Genomic DNA, 15,071 nt, shown 5'->3' on the forward strand with positions numbered 1-15,071 from the left:
AATGGGCACAAGTTGATGGAGAGGAGGTATAGATTGGACATCCGCAAAAACTACTTCACAGTTAGGGCGGCTAGGAGCTGGAACCAACTTCCAAGGGAAGTGGTGCTGGCCCCTACCCTGGGGGTCTTTAAGAAGAGGCTGGATGCCTACCTGGCTCGACTCAAATGAGTCCCGTTTTTCTCTTTTGGGGTTTTTTGTTGTTCTCCCGCCCTGGCAGGGGGTCGGGCTAGAAGATCTATGAATCTAAGAAAACCTAGAAGTGAGCATCAGAACCAAGAAAAGCTGTGAGAAGTGCTGGTCAAGAGCTGCCCCTACTAAATCCCTCTCAGCTGAACCCTGCGCATACTATGCAACTGTGTGCATCACACACATTAAACCAAGGTGTCAGAAAAATTCTAACATATTCTAAATTCATAATTCTAGAACTTCTTCACAGTAAGGGTGGCCAAAATTTGGAATGGGCTTCCAAGGGAGGTGGTGCTCTCCCCTGCCCTAGGAGTCTTTAAGAGAAGGCTGAAAGGCATCTGGCTGGGGTTATCTGACCCCAACACTCTTTCCTGCCCAGGAAGAAGGTCAGACTTGATCTGTTGAGGTCCCTTCCAACCCTAGCATCTATATTTATCACATAAAAAGAATGCTTAAGGCTTAAAAAAATTATATGAAGGGTATTTAGGAAAAATGTACAGCCAGGTTAAACATGTACAGAACTAAAAGTACCTGCACTACACTGACTGGTGACAAGAAGGATGGCTGGAATTGTTCCCCCTTTATTACATCTTGTGCCCATATCATTTAGTGTCAGTGGGGCAGAGCCAAAACTGGTTCAGTGAACCTAACTTTCTAGAACAGTGATCAGCACCACTTTGACAGTTCAGGTCTGAAATGGGCCAACACTAGGACCCAGTCACCTCTTCCATCATTTCTCCAGGTCACCCACCTTCCTGGCTGTAGTGCAGCATGGACACAAATCTCCCCATTGCCAAAACCTCAGCTCTGTGGGCCGGATACAGGCTGCTGATACTTTTGCTAGAAGGTTCTGAAAGCTCACCATACAAGCACCATTTGAATCCTACAAAGTGAAGGGTTAGGCTATAAACAGATATTACCAAATGAAAAAGATCAGATGTTGTGGCTGCCCGGCCGTCTCTAGCCACCAGGCGGTGGCTCAGACCTCTCTTTGGATCTTATGCCTCTTCTGGACCCTCAGTAACTTCGAGGTAGTTCTATCCTCCCATGCAGTAGACCCCGCACTCGCCTGCCACGTCTTGATGTTCTGCAATGGGCGGGGTGCCTGGTGGGTTCCTCGATGCCGGGGTCCAGCCCAGCAGATGTTCACGGGGCTCCACCACCCCTACACCCCGGCCTCATGCCACCTTGCTGGTCACCTCGATGACATCCTCCAACGGATCATGCCCTCCCATCTTGCGCACTGACGTGACGTTGGGTGGGCCGAGCCCCCGGCCTGGTCTCCCTCCTAACCCTGCCCTATGGGACACTTACTCCCAGGAACTGCCTCCTAGCTTTCCTATGCCCGTATCCTAAGTGCCCTCACCCTAGACTCCCCCTCCTCGGGGAATTTCACCTGCGACTGCCAAGACTCAGTGCACCTTTACCACACCCCGTGAATCTCCCTTTGCTTGGCCTTGGAGTTCAGGTCAGCTCCGCTAGCCCTCCGGGGCCTCGTCGATGACCCCGTCTCACCCCAACCCCTCGTCTGGGTTGTCACAGGTGTTTGTCCACCGACGTGCCGTCCTTTGCCCCACTGACCCGCCACTCCACCCTCGTCTTGAGGCTTCCACGTAGACACCTCCACTCTTCCCCCTTCACGTCAATACTCACTTCAGTGGTGCCTGGTGAGGGATCTCGATGGGGTGCCTCTCTCTCCCACAGCCCAGGTTCCAGCTCACCAGCCTCCTCCGATTCCTCTTCCGAGGCTCGCTTCTTCAGTGGCGTCAGCTGCAGCATGGCTCGTTCCTCAGGCAGCGTTCGCAGCTGTACTGCTCGCTTCCCCGACGGCGTCCACGGAAGCCCTGCTCACTCCGCCGGCGGTGGATGCATCAACGAGGCTTGCTCCTCCAGTGATGTTAGCTGCAGCGGAGCTTGACCTTCAGGAGTTGCTTGCAGAAGCTCTCTCTCCGGGCTATCCTCCCCCTCTGCTGCGGCAGCCGCCATTTTTAACTTTGCTGGCCGGCGTCCGGTGCTGATGTCACCGGCCGGCCGCAGCTGTACATAGAGGCGGCTCAAGAGCCACGCAGGTTCCTCCTGCTGTTCTCCACATGCGTCGTTCAGGGCTGCCGGTAAGTACCTTGTGTTACCCTGCTTCCCAGGACAGAGGCAACAAGCTGTGTTCCAGCACAGCTGATCCACTTCATTGGGACATATAGACATCACTTGTTTTCCTGAAGAATCAGGTCCCTCCAGCTCCCAGCATTTCAGAGATCCAATCCTGCAGGAAAACTGCAAATAAGGGAACCCCGGGTTCCCCACTTGCAAGTGTAAGCCCTGGAAACTGCCTGGCACCCTGGCAGAGGATTCTCTGGGTGTGCATATTGTGCTGCTGCACCCTTACTTGGAGCAAACCTCTGCAAATGGGAGAAGCTGGGCAAGTACTCCTGGGGCTGTGGAAGCCTAATCCTGCATCCCCTGGGAATAGGAATCCTAGAAGCATTCAGAATTGGGAACCTGAAGTCCCAAGAGCGGGGTGGCTAGAGAGCATAAGCAACTCCAAGCTGCCTGCACTCTCTTGCCATAATACAAATGGAAGTCTACTGCAAAAGAATTATAGTTTTATACTATCTATGTCACAGTCACAAATTTGGAGCATTTGTGGCACAACAAGGGATGCAGATATCCGTTTGCTTGGCCTTTACCACCTTAAAAGTGTTATGGTGACACAAAAGCAACATCTATTTCCAGCCTTAAAAACTAACTGATTCAAAGAAGTATGAGCTTTCATTGGCAAGAACCAACTTTGTTAGATATCATGCAAAGACTAACATGGGAAATCACATCTGTTCCTTTAAAGAGATAATATAATGAGGTCCTTGTAGAAAAAGGTGCCTGTAAATCAAAGGGAACACCTTTGTGGATCTAGCAGTTGTTGAACATTTGCAGTGGTTGTCCTTCGGATCTACAACAGCTAGTCTCTCAGATCAAAATATATATCAATGCCCCTAAGACTTTTCCTGAATGAGAACTGCAACAGTACATGATATTTCCATGATTTATTGATACTTGCATAAACATTCTGAAGAAACCATTATAAAACATTTGACCCTGTAGCATTCTTAGATGTACACAATTCTGGATAAGAGCTAAACTATAGACTAAGTAGCTGTATTTAAAACCAATACCTTAGCATGGAATTTGCAGTAAATTGCTCTTCCATTAGCATTAATCATTTTAAAAGTGTGTGACCCATATCCATTCATATGGCGAAATCCATCTGGAATACCACGATCACTGAACAAGAAAGATACCTACAGAAAAGGCATAATCAATATTAGAAAACTGCCCCAATGTAAGAATTAATGAATGTATAAAGCACTTTCATTCTTTATTAAATCAAACAGCATCAGTAGAAATGGTCTTCATGCTGCAAACCATAATAGGGGCCTGCGTATCAAGACCAGCTTTACTGATTTTGAGCTTGAGTGTTTGAAGATTTCTAACACTCTAAGAACTGCTTTGATAACTGGGTCCTTCAAGGTGTTCCACATGGTGATATATCTGCTTGAAGTAATGAATGAAGAAGTGTTACATTGCAATGACTTTCTAATAGGGATAAGTTAGTTAGTCCTATTTAATTTTAGAGCAGAAGGTAGGGCAGGCTGGGACCTTAATTGGTTCAGAGAGGCAAGAGATTTCATAGGCAACAACCTACTTCATCAGATGCTACTTTATTAATTTTAGAGAAAAGGGAATGGCTTTTCTAGTAATCCATTTACTTTGAGCTTATAAAAATTACAAGTTTTATATCCTGAGCAAACTGCTTTTATTAAAGACAAGAGATACCACCATGTGCATCATTTAATAACTATGGAAAATGCCATTCGTCCTTGAATTAAGTGTGGACATATCTCCCAAAGACATTTTTTTCTTATAGTTATTAAGCAAGTCTTTGCAACATTGGCTATATGGATACATTTTTTAATGTTTACTTTTTATCAGTTTTCCAACTGTACAATTCACACTAACATATTAATATAATGTATTAATGCAAGAATAAATTGAGTTAAAAAAGGACCCACCTGGTGCAGGCTTTCAGGACGAAGGCTCCAGAAGTCCCACATCATGTCTGGATCCCTCAAATGAGTCTGAGGGTTCCTCTTTTGACTATGGATAAAGGATGGAAACTAATTCAAATTAAAAAAAAAAGAGTATGATGAATATAATGGAACTGAAGCTTCTTTTGAAGTATATCAATTCTTCAATTACTTTCAACTGTTTTCTACAATTATTCTGAAAGTCCATTTGCAAATTCTTTAACTGCAAAGAAAACAGATTGCTATTCTATCTGAACATATGTCAGTTTCAGTAAGATGTGGCCTGTGTAATTTTTAAGTACATTTCAAACTGGGAGTTAGTAACCTACAGCCCATGAGCCAGATCAGGCCTGTGGAGCCATTTGATCTAGCCCACAAACAGCTGGGGCTCTGTTTACTCTTACTGTGGTAAGATTGTATTTAATTTGCCCCATGATATTGCAAGAAGGAAACTAACAAAAATAAAAAAACAAAATAAAACAAAACCACAGAGCACCTTAAAAATTAAATTGATAACAATATTTACATGATCTCAACTCTGTACATCTATTTGCATGACAGACTATTATCAGTCTTTAACCCTGACTGAAACAAAGACAGATTAGGTAAGTACCTGAAATAGCAGTTTCAAGTTACTTTAAGATAAATCAAATATAGGCCTCTACTTTATTTGTTGTTACAGTATCAATTTAGCAAACCCACAAGCACTATCAAATCCACCACTTTACCATGTTAACAGAAATGGATGATGAGTGATAAGCAAGGTCTGAATTCCTGTTTTGATACTAAAAGCAAGTTATAACAACTTTTTAAAAGTGAACATTTTAGAAATAATCCTCAAGTTCAAAGACCCAAAACTGATTAAAATGATCACAAGAGGTAAAAACACCGCATATACCAACCTATGTAAAACACCAAAACAGGTTTACTACTTATTCTGATTTTGGTTTCCTGTTTAATGACACACAGTGTCATGGGCGGGGCCTAGGAGCGGCCGTGATCCCGCTGGTGCCCCCTACCGTGTCAGGTACGCAATCCAGCACCCTCTTATCTCACCCGCCACGTCTTTAATGAAATATATTTTTGGTATATGGGAGGCTGCCTTCGACCCCTTATACACGGTACTATGCTTATTGTTCCCTGTTCCTTTCAGAGTAACAAGTTGCACCCCAGCCTTAACGGCTACGCGTGCCTCCTACCTCCCCTTTAGCACGCCCCAAGCCTTGCAGATCTTCCGGACGTTATCATGTCCAATTCCTACCTGCGCCTTGCCTAGTGCCCCTGGGCTCGTCACGCCACCGGCGCCCCTTCTCTGGCACCCCTGGGCTCGTCACGCCACCGGCGCCCCTTCTCTGGCACCCCTGGGCTCGTCACGCCACCAGCGCCCCTCTACTCATTAGCCCTGTCGGGCTTACTAGTGATCCTTTTACCCACTGGGGTCGGCAGCCTAAGCCTTGCCTGGCCCCTCTGGGTTTCTGTCAATAATCAGTATCCAATTAGGCTCGGGCGGCCTAAGCCTTACCTGGCCCCTCTGACTCTTTTGGGTTACTGCCAGGAATGTGTGTCCAACTAGGCTCAGGGGGCTGGAGCTTTACCTGGCCCCTTTGGCTCCTCGGGGTTCCTGTTACAGTGGAGCCCCTCCGGAACGCCTACTAGTCCGCTCCCCTCTTGGGGTGTCTGTCCGTAGTATACGCCCCTCTTGGGGCTACTTCTCTATACGTGCCCTCTCTGGGGCTCCTCTCGAGTACCCGCCTGCTCCAGCGGCTTCTCTCTGCCTCTGCCGGTCTCTATAAATCACAGACTCTGTGCCACCCGGCGCCAGGCAACCATGCCGTCCCTGGCACCACTCGTTTGCCCACACAGGGCACCGGGAATCCCCAAACAACTGGGGAGCTCCCGTGAGGCCTCCTCACACCCCTACAGCCTCACCCGGTCCTCCGGTATAACAATATCAAACAAGGAACACTAAACCATGAGCCAACCGGCTACAGCACAACAATAAGCCTTCTGGCTATACCATAAAGTCCAGGCCCCACCTGGCTTTCCAGTACAACCTCCTAGTCAGGGTTCTTTCCATCCGTGCCATGGTGCAGCTACTCGTTCTATCAGTCTGCTCGCCTCCGCTCGGCTCCACTGCAGAGCTCTTGCTCCTCCGGCTGCCAGAAGGGAACTGCCCCCTAGGCTCCGGCCTGGGCTGTTTATAAGGGCCCGGCCCTGCCCCCTTCTGGTCACCTGACCAACATAGTTGCCCCAGCAACCATCAGCTGGGCTGCCCTGGTGATGGGCAGCTGTTCTTAACCCTTTTCTAGGCACAAGGCACCTACGTGACCTTGTGACACAGCCATAAATCTGCTTTCAAAAACATTAACTTCATTTTCAATCAAAAACAACCGGAACTGAAAACTGAACAGTAATTCAGTGATGGGTAAAATACAATCAGTTAGTATTTTATGCTTCTCTATACCACTTCTTCACTACTGGCACTGACCCTAGTTTGTTTTCATCACTTTCTCAAACTGCTGCAACCCATAGTTTGCACTCACCAACATTGCATCTCGGACAAAGAAGATGGGAGTGTTGTTTCCTACTAGATCCCAGTTCCCATCTTCTGTATAGAATTTCATTGCAAAGCCTCGAGGGTCACGAACTGTGTCTGCTGAACCTGATTCTCCAGCTAGAAGAAGCATTTTAATAACTTATATATAAATATCAAGAGAGAAATGCATGTTCCCACAAGTCTAGCATTAGGATAATCAGAAAGGCAGGAGACCACATTTACTACTTAAGTATTTTTAGGTATTTATTATTTACAACTTGATCCACAATGGACAATTTTAGTATATTTTCAGCACCATTTCAAGCATATTTGTACTTGATCGTGGACTGCTGGCACAAAGTAAACCCTCACACTGCAGCTCCATGGATAATTCTTACAGTACCAAATAACTAGCGTTATTAAAAGCCAATCCTTTAAAAGACCTGAACATCAGAACTGCTTTAAGTGTGGACAGGTTCTCCTCTGATCAACAGAATGAATTAACAGCTGTCAATTTTGCAGCAAGATCTGCATTCCTGTTTACTTATCCTCTTAGGACAGTCTATCCATAGAATCACTCTGGTCAGCAGAGGTGAAGCGGGGCGTGGGGAGAAGGACAACTGGAAATCTAGCTACAGGTCCATAAGCCTATGCTACCTGAATTTACCCAGGAGAGGAGTTGATCTAACTTATGCCAATAATACTAAGTCCCTAGAGAAGTTAGGCTAATGAAGAACTTGTAGTGTAGTGTAACTGGTAGTGCAGCTCTAATCCAACTCCTCTCTCCCTTGGGACATTCTCAACAGGTGGGTAGTACTGGTAACAGATGCAACAGAGGCAATAGTTGGCAAGACACTCCCTTCTCCACTGGTATTCCCTGCTGGAAACTGCATGGTGATGGATCACACTAATGAAGCTGTGATCTTGTCTTTACATCAACAGACTATAAACAAACTCTGAACTAGTCCTCTATCACTGCTGCTCAGGTAAACTGGAATAAAAATGGAAAATTATGATCTGTTACTAGAGACAAACAGTTAACACTAAGTCACAGAAGTGTTGATTTCAAAATGGTTTAGTTATCTAGCATAAAAGACATATAGTACTTCTCACAATGTATTCTCTGTAGTGGCCTCCTATTCAGACAACTGTAATAATCCATTTTATGATGATCAGCTATTCCCAAAAGCTCTTTGTATCTTATCAAACTGTACATAACCTATTTCTTAAAATGAAGAGCTGGTATAAAAAGCATGTGCGTCAGGTGACCAGAAGGAAGGAGGGAACAGAATGGTCATTACTATTCTAAGCCCAGACTCCGGACTCCCGGTGTGAGTGAGGATCGGATCCTGATCAAGGGACCTTCCCCAGTAATCCCTCCGACAGAGTGGTTCAGGGACGTCCGACTTCGCTGGGATTACTTGCCACGCACCTGGCATCGAGGGACAATCGATAAGTTGCCAACCCATGTCTGTCTGTCTGTCTGCTGTTTTGAACAGCCTAGTGGCTGATACCCTCGTAGTGCCCAGTTGACCTGTGACAGAACTGATTCATCTACCTGTTGTTATTATTTACCATTAGCTCTTTAATATTGCATTATCTGCTTATTGCATTTATCCTTCTGTTAACTGTTGTGTGTGTGTAAGCTATAATAAATTTGCCTTTGCTTCACTCCCAACTCTGCCTCCTTGATCCCGAACCAAACAGCTCAGTGCAGTTTGTACAGAGTTGCAGCACCCAATTGCAGCACCCAGTCAGCCTGCAACTAAACTGATACGCTCACAGTGCCCAGCTGGCCTGTGATACACATCAGGGTCTGGGGGAGCATCGGTTCATCAAGGCACCCCAGGGGAGACAAGTAATAATGGTCATCAATTGCTAGAGGATTGCTTTAGATGGGACACAAGGAAAAACTTCTTTATGGTTCAAGTGTCCAAGAGAAGGTTGAGAGGGGACGTGGTGGCCATCTATAAACTTACCAGGGGGGACCAGTGGGGAATGGGAGAGACCCTGTTCCCCCCCGAGCACCTCCTGGACAAGGAATAACGGCCATAAGTTATTTGAGAGTAGGTTCAGGCTGGACATTAGAAGGCACTACTTCACAGTCAGGGTGCCTAGGATCTGGAACCAACTTCCAAGAGAAGTCGTGCTGGCTCCTACCTTGGGGGTCTTTAAGAGGAGGCTTGATAATTACCTAGCTGGGGTCATATGAGCCCAGTATTCTCTCCTGCCCAGGGCAGGTGTTAGGACTTGATGATCTACCTAGGTCCCTTCCGACCCTACATCTATGAACAGAACTGAGTTTTCCAGGGAAGACCACGCTTCATTTCATACTTCCACATCTGAGAAAAAAAATATCTATAGTAGGCTGCAGTTCAGGTAAGTGGTAGCTGCTAAACATTACTCAGGGTTTTAAAATTTTAAAGGAATGAAAAAGATCAGAGAGATTACTCAGCAGAGGACAAAGTCAAAAGTACATAATAAATTTGTCATATGGTTCTACAATTTATTAAATGGAGATCAGATATTCAAAAACACACTAATTACACAGTCTTACCAACAGTAGAGAATCGAATAGCAAGTGGAGTTCTTTTTCCAATGTGCTCAAACACCTTCGCCTTACAATATTTGGTAATATCATGAGTCACCTCAAAATAGCCAAAGGCACCTGTGGGAGACAAAAAAAAAAAGCTTTTATACATGACTGGATGAACAGTGTTGAATGAACAAAGGGATCAAATGCCTTTGCCAATATCAAATGCCACTGCCAAAGTGGGAGCTGAAGAAAGAGAGCTGAGGAAAAGGCTAATTCTAGCAGCTGAAAAAAAATTTTATGATCTCCTTTTCTACCTTGAGTCACCACTAGCATGTCTTCACCTCAGCCTTTGGCCACTAGATACTCAACTTCTTTTGCAGTATTCCTTCACTCTACCACTCCAACTTATGATGTGATTTTTTTTTTCCCCATTTCAACTGGGCTAGGTTCTTGTACTACACTTTCTAATTAGATTACTGCACAATCTTCAAAAAAACATTGGTTTCTAAAGCTAGGATGCAATGTAGATATGGCATACCCCTAACTTAATGTACCTTTGTCTACAGGAGTTCACTGGAGCATGACAGTGCCCAAGGGAAGGGAAAAAACTCATGCACATTGAGGACCCCATGCTACTGTGAGCAATAGATTTCTAAGAATTTATCCCAAGACCACGACTGGTCACCACAGGGCTATCAAGAATCCTTAATACTTAAAATGAGCTGGAACATAATATCTCAAGTTGGTTTAGTATGCAACAGGATTGATATGTTATGGGTACTGTTTGGATATGTGGCATTTTCTAATGTACTTTTTGAATATGTGACCCAATTTGAACATGGCATTTTAGTTTTATATTTGCTATTTGTATGCTTTCTGACAAAGACGATTAATACATTTGTATAGTGCTTTGCAGCTTGCGTAGATCTTTGACAACTTTGCAGGTCTGACAGGAAATGGCTGATGGGAAAGGTAGGGAAAATATTCCAAAGCATACGTAGATAGCTGGAACATAGATGCATAAATGTATCAAGGCCCGCTTGAAACACTAATGTGATAGATGTGATCTTTTCTTCAGGATGTGGGACATGTTGAGTAGTAAGCTAAGTATGGTTAAAGTTTCACTTTTCTTGCTTCTCCTCCCTATTTCTTAACTGGAATTAAGTTAAGTCCTCTATTCAAGAGTGGTATGTACTTTCACCATGGGAAGGGCAAAGCCTTGATTTACAAAGAAACATAGCCTGTAGCTATCTCAGTTTCAGTAATACCGCATGCTTATTTAGTAAGCTCATGTCTTCATATTTTTTACGAAGCAAGGAAAAAGAATGATTGAAACTAGGAAGCACTGCCGAAAGCAAAAACACTTCAAAGGAAATTTCTTTTTAAGAGGTCTTAATTACAAACCCATGATTAATCTGACTTGGTGGAGTTTTTCTTGGGGTTTAAATGATGTTTCTGTTTTTCTTTATGCTATGTAGTCCATCTAACACTTTTTTTTTTTTTTTTACTTACCGATTTATGAAGAGCAGGGATTATAAATTAAAGTGGTTTTATTATTAAATGCTTTCTATATAATACACTGCAGCTGTAAGTAATATCAGGTAGTTGGCAACTATGTTCCCAAGGAGACAGACAGCTGTGTGAGTAAATGGTGTAAAAATAATGAATGTAAGTTAAGTTTAATTTTTCCCCAGTTATGACAAACTTGCACATCTACTCATGGGACACAAGCTAGCAAAAATTCAGTGAAGGTTTTGGTCTACAAAGCTCAAAAGAGCTTCATTAAAAATACCCTAGAGATCCACATTTTAATTGTCATGTCATAATGCAACAGACAAAAATTCAAATACTCCAACATCAAATGCATACCTTCCAATAAATCAAGATGTTAAATGTATTTGATTTTAAATAGAACTTAATCATATAAGATGCACTTTATCCAGTATGGTTACAGAATAGCCTACATTATTTTTAAAACGTGGCATTTGATATTTTATTACATGTAGCAAATATAATAAAGCAATTTTTATTTTTTTCCTGTCAGTAGCTAAATATTCCCAGCAACACTACAGGACCTTCTAACTTGCACAGGAGCTTCTTTGGATGCCCTTCCCAAGCTTTCACCTATTTCTCTTTTTCCACCTGACTGACTAAACACTTGTCCATTTAAAAATAGACCTAACTGCTTGGTACAAATAGAGCACCTTTCACCCTTCTTCATGATGCAATAGATAGTTTACCTGTCTGTCAAGTGGGAAGAATAATGTTGTTTTCATTTCCCCCTAGACTGGGGATTCTCTCTCACACCCTATAAAAAAGTTTTGACCCAACTCCAATTACTACTGTGCCTGTCTGCCTCTAGATGGAGGTCTAATCTATCAAGGTACAAAAGAACTGCAGACTCTTACAGGCATGCTATACAAAGCATGAGGGTCCATCCTGAATTGACAAAAGACAGATCTCTTCCTATATGTAAGGTATAAAAATAACTACAGAAATATAGATGATTGAGTTTTTCCTCTGAAGTATATATCATGGAATAAAGTATTTAAAATATTAATCAAGTTGTGTATATAAACTATATTTCCTCTGGAACTTTTTTTAAATTGATGGTTACTTATCCTGAGGGCTGCTCTACATGACACAAACTACAAGGTTATATTATCAGATTTATAAGGTAGATAGAATCTAACTCACCGTTCATATCTGTAATGAAATTATGTCAAAACAAAACTGAGTGTCATCAACACTTCAAGTTTTACATATGTGACTAGGAATATTTCTCTCAAAATTTTCTACCACATTTCCGTAACTTTTGCTCTTAAAGATGGGAGAAGAAGAGATGAAGCTCAAACTTGTCACCATTTGCTTCCAGGGATTCTTCATTACAGACTTAAGTAATTTGTTTTCTTTAGTTGATTAATACAAATAAAGAACAAAAAGTGTGTGTTAAACCCACCTGCTCCTTTTGCATGCACAACTCTTTCAGGAATCCTTTCTCTGTCGAAATGAGCCATCTCATCAGTGAAAACCACATCTTGAACCAGAAGAGGTCCCCTTGGTCCTGCTGTCATGAGGTTAAGTTTATCCCCTACTGGGATCCCAGCACCAGTAGTCAAAGCATCTGGCTTCTAAATGAAAACAAAAAAAAAACCCTTTCAACTTCTGGTGATGGAGATAGACTCTTCTAAGCCTTAAGCAGTTAACCAAATAATATGATTCAGTATATAATAAAAGATATGCCAGATTAATCAGAGACGTCTAGAGTAACATGCCTCCTGAACCTGAAGCAACTGTATCAGAATGGATTACTTCATCAGAAAGGTTATTGTGGAGGGGGGGAGAATGACCAACTTTCAAAATGTGTGCTAATATTTAAGACTAACAGTAGTATTTTAAACAGGGTGAATTTTACTTAAATCACAATTGAATCACTGTTTTCTACAAAAAAGTGCATTCTTGTTGTTTGATATCTTTCATTCATTTAACTTCTTGAAACTGCACTTTCAGAGAAGGGTAAGGACTTGACTGTATACACAAACTTGCAGAGAGACCATACGGCTGATGGGTAGGTAAATCAGGTCTGTTATCACTCATCTTTATACACTGCTGTTAACAAGGATGTTATCTCTGGAGAGACAAATCAACAGTTTGAGAACTAAAATGAAACTTCACAGAGATACTTAATGGGATCTTGTAGACCTACGGTCTCTAACCTTTTTAAGTCAGAGATCACATCTGGAATTAAAAAGGATCCTGAGATCTAACCTGTGCCGCCACCCCTGCCCAGCAGGTAAGTGTGTGGGAAGGGGGCAGATAGAGGCAGAGGGATAAAAAATTATTTGGGGGCAAGCCTACCCAGCAGGTAATTCTGTGGGAGAAGGGGTCGTGTAGCCCCTCCAACCCCGCCTTCCAGCACCACCGCAGCCCCAGTACAACCCCCGCTTCTGTCGGGAACAGCCCAGCCCCAGCCAGCAACTGCAGTCCACCCCACCCAACACCGGGGGTACGTGCCCCCCCATACCCTCCCAGGGTGTGTGCCCCCCTGAGAAGCCACTCACATCTCTGTCCCGCCCTGACCCCCCTCACCACTGCTGCAGCTACCCACACTGCCCTACGTTTGAGGGGACACATGCCCCCTGATCTGTGTCCGGCAGAGGCGGTTCCCACTGTGGCTAATAATCTCTATCTTTGAGCTTTACCATATCTTAAATTAAAACTATTTTATACAGGTTTACTTTTTCAAAGAAAAGCATCCTAATAAAAAAAATAAAAAACAATTTCAATAAAAAGTCCGGGTTTTGTTTTTGGGGGTTTTTTTTAATATAGACTGCACTTAGTAACTGAAAGCTCTAGCATTCAGAGGCAGGTAAATTATTACGCTCTCTCAACTGCCTAATGTCTTCCAACTTGGAACTACCTACAGTCTATTTTGCTTAAATGCTTTGCTGTAGACCTCCGGTTCTCAAAAAAGGTTTTCTGGCACACTTGGAAGCACTGCAACACAGGCACTGGTCTCATGACAGAAGTGGCCAGTTATCTGCCCCATGCAAACTCCTCCTGCAGTAGCGCACTAATAACCAATGCAGGCAGGAGATGGCTAGTACTGTAGCTCTATCCAGCCTGTCCCCCACCCCCGTGACTGGGAAGGGCTACACAACACAGACAGCCCCCACCTGCTTTAGGCTGATCAGAGCCCTAATGCAACAACACCATGCGCACATGCTACAACTCTTCCTGAGCTGGCTTGCACTAGGTGCATGCGGCACTTTTACCAGGGGGCAGAAGCCAGCTGAAAAGCACTGAGGCAAGCTGAGAAAGCACCAACAACAGCAGTGGATGCCTTTGGGGATCACAGGGCATGCCACCCCATTCAAAACTGGTGAAGGCATGCTCTGACACTGAAAAGGTTGAAAACCATTGCTTTAGACTTAAAATCCAGGGATTTTCCTGGAGCATACCTGAACTCAATGTAAATAATGCTCATTAAGTCCACAGTGCTCCTAGTTTTATGGTATTAGCAGTACTGAAACTCAGTAGTTCCTCACTTTCAAATTTCAGAGCTGCTTTTGAAAACAAGTAGACAGAACAGCTACAAAACTAACTAGCTCCTGTCATTCTCTAAGGTTTCTAGTAGCAGCCCTTTGACAGCTTCTGTCTCTTCGCTGTTTCTGGTGCAGTTAAATGGAGTATGTTTGTTGCAAAGCAGACATCTATAGTTAATATGAAGTTTTAAAGTCTTTTGAGTAAATATTTTTTTCCGAGTCATAGAATCAATGAGTTAGAAGGGACCTAGACAGATCTTCAAGTCCAACCCCCTGCCATGGGAAAGTATGAGCACTGGGGGTGGGAGGGGTCATAAGACCCCACCCAGGTGCCTATCCAGTCTCCTCTTGAAGATTTCCAGGGAAGGTGAGAGCACCACCTCTCTGGGAAGCCTATTCCAGGCTCTGGGCCACCCTCACAGTAAAGTAGTTCTTCCTAATATCCAACCTAAACCTATTCTCCCTCAGCTTGTGGCCACTGACTCCAAGGAGGGCCCTGCTGAACAGACTTTCCCCGAGTCCCTGCTGGTGGCCCCCAATAAGGTTGTAGGCAGCCACAAGATCCCCCCTCAGTCTCCTCTTGCAGAGACTGAAGAGATTCAGGTCTCTTGGCCTCTCCTCATAGGGCTGGCCATGGAGGCCCTCAACCATACAAGTGGCCTCCTCTGGACCCTCTCCAGGTTCTCCAC

General features: G+C 43.9%; 1 protein-coding gene across 1 annotated transcript in view; it reads right to left on the minus strand.

The window, feature by feature from the left end:
* CAT (catalase) overlaps positions 1-15,071 on the minus strand; it is a 50,917-nt gene that overhangs the window by 18,737 nt on the left and 17,109 nt on the right. Inside the window, exons 2-6 of the mRNA XM_019519406.1 lie at positions 12,297-12,468; positions 9,359-9,469; positions 6,809-6,939; positions 4,251-4,355; positions 3,354-3,479 (exon numbers count right to left, since the gene is read on the minus strand). Coding sequence (XP_019374951.1) covers positions 3,354-3,479; positions 4,251-4,355; positions 6,809-6,939; positions 9,359-9,469; positions 12,297-12,468 — 645 coding nt within the window. The remainder of the gene's footprint in view (positions 1-3,353; positions 3,480-4,250; positions 4,356-6,808; positions 6,940-9,358; positions 9,470-12,296; positions 12,469-15,071) is intronic.

Source organism: Gavialis gangeticus, unplaced genomic scaffold (assembly GCF_001723915.1).
Source record: "Gavialis gangeticus isolate Ggan-Ray unplaced genomic scaffold, GavGan_comp1, whole genome shotgun sequence".
NCBI classification, from domain to species: domain Eukaryota; kingdom Metazoa; phylum Chordata; order Crocodylia; family Gavialidae; genus Gavialis; species Gavialis gangeticus.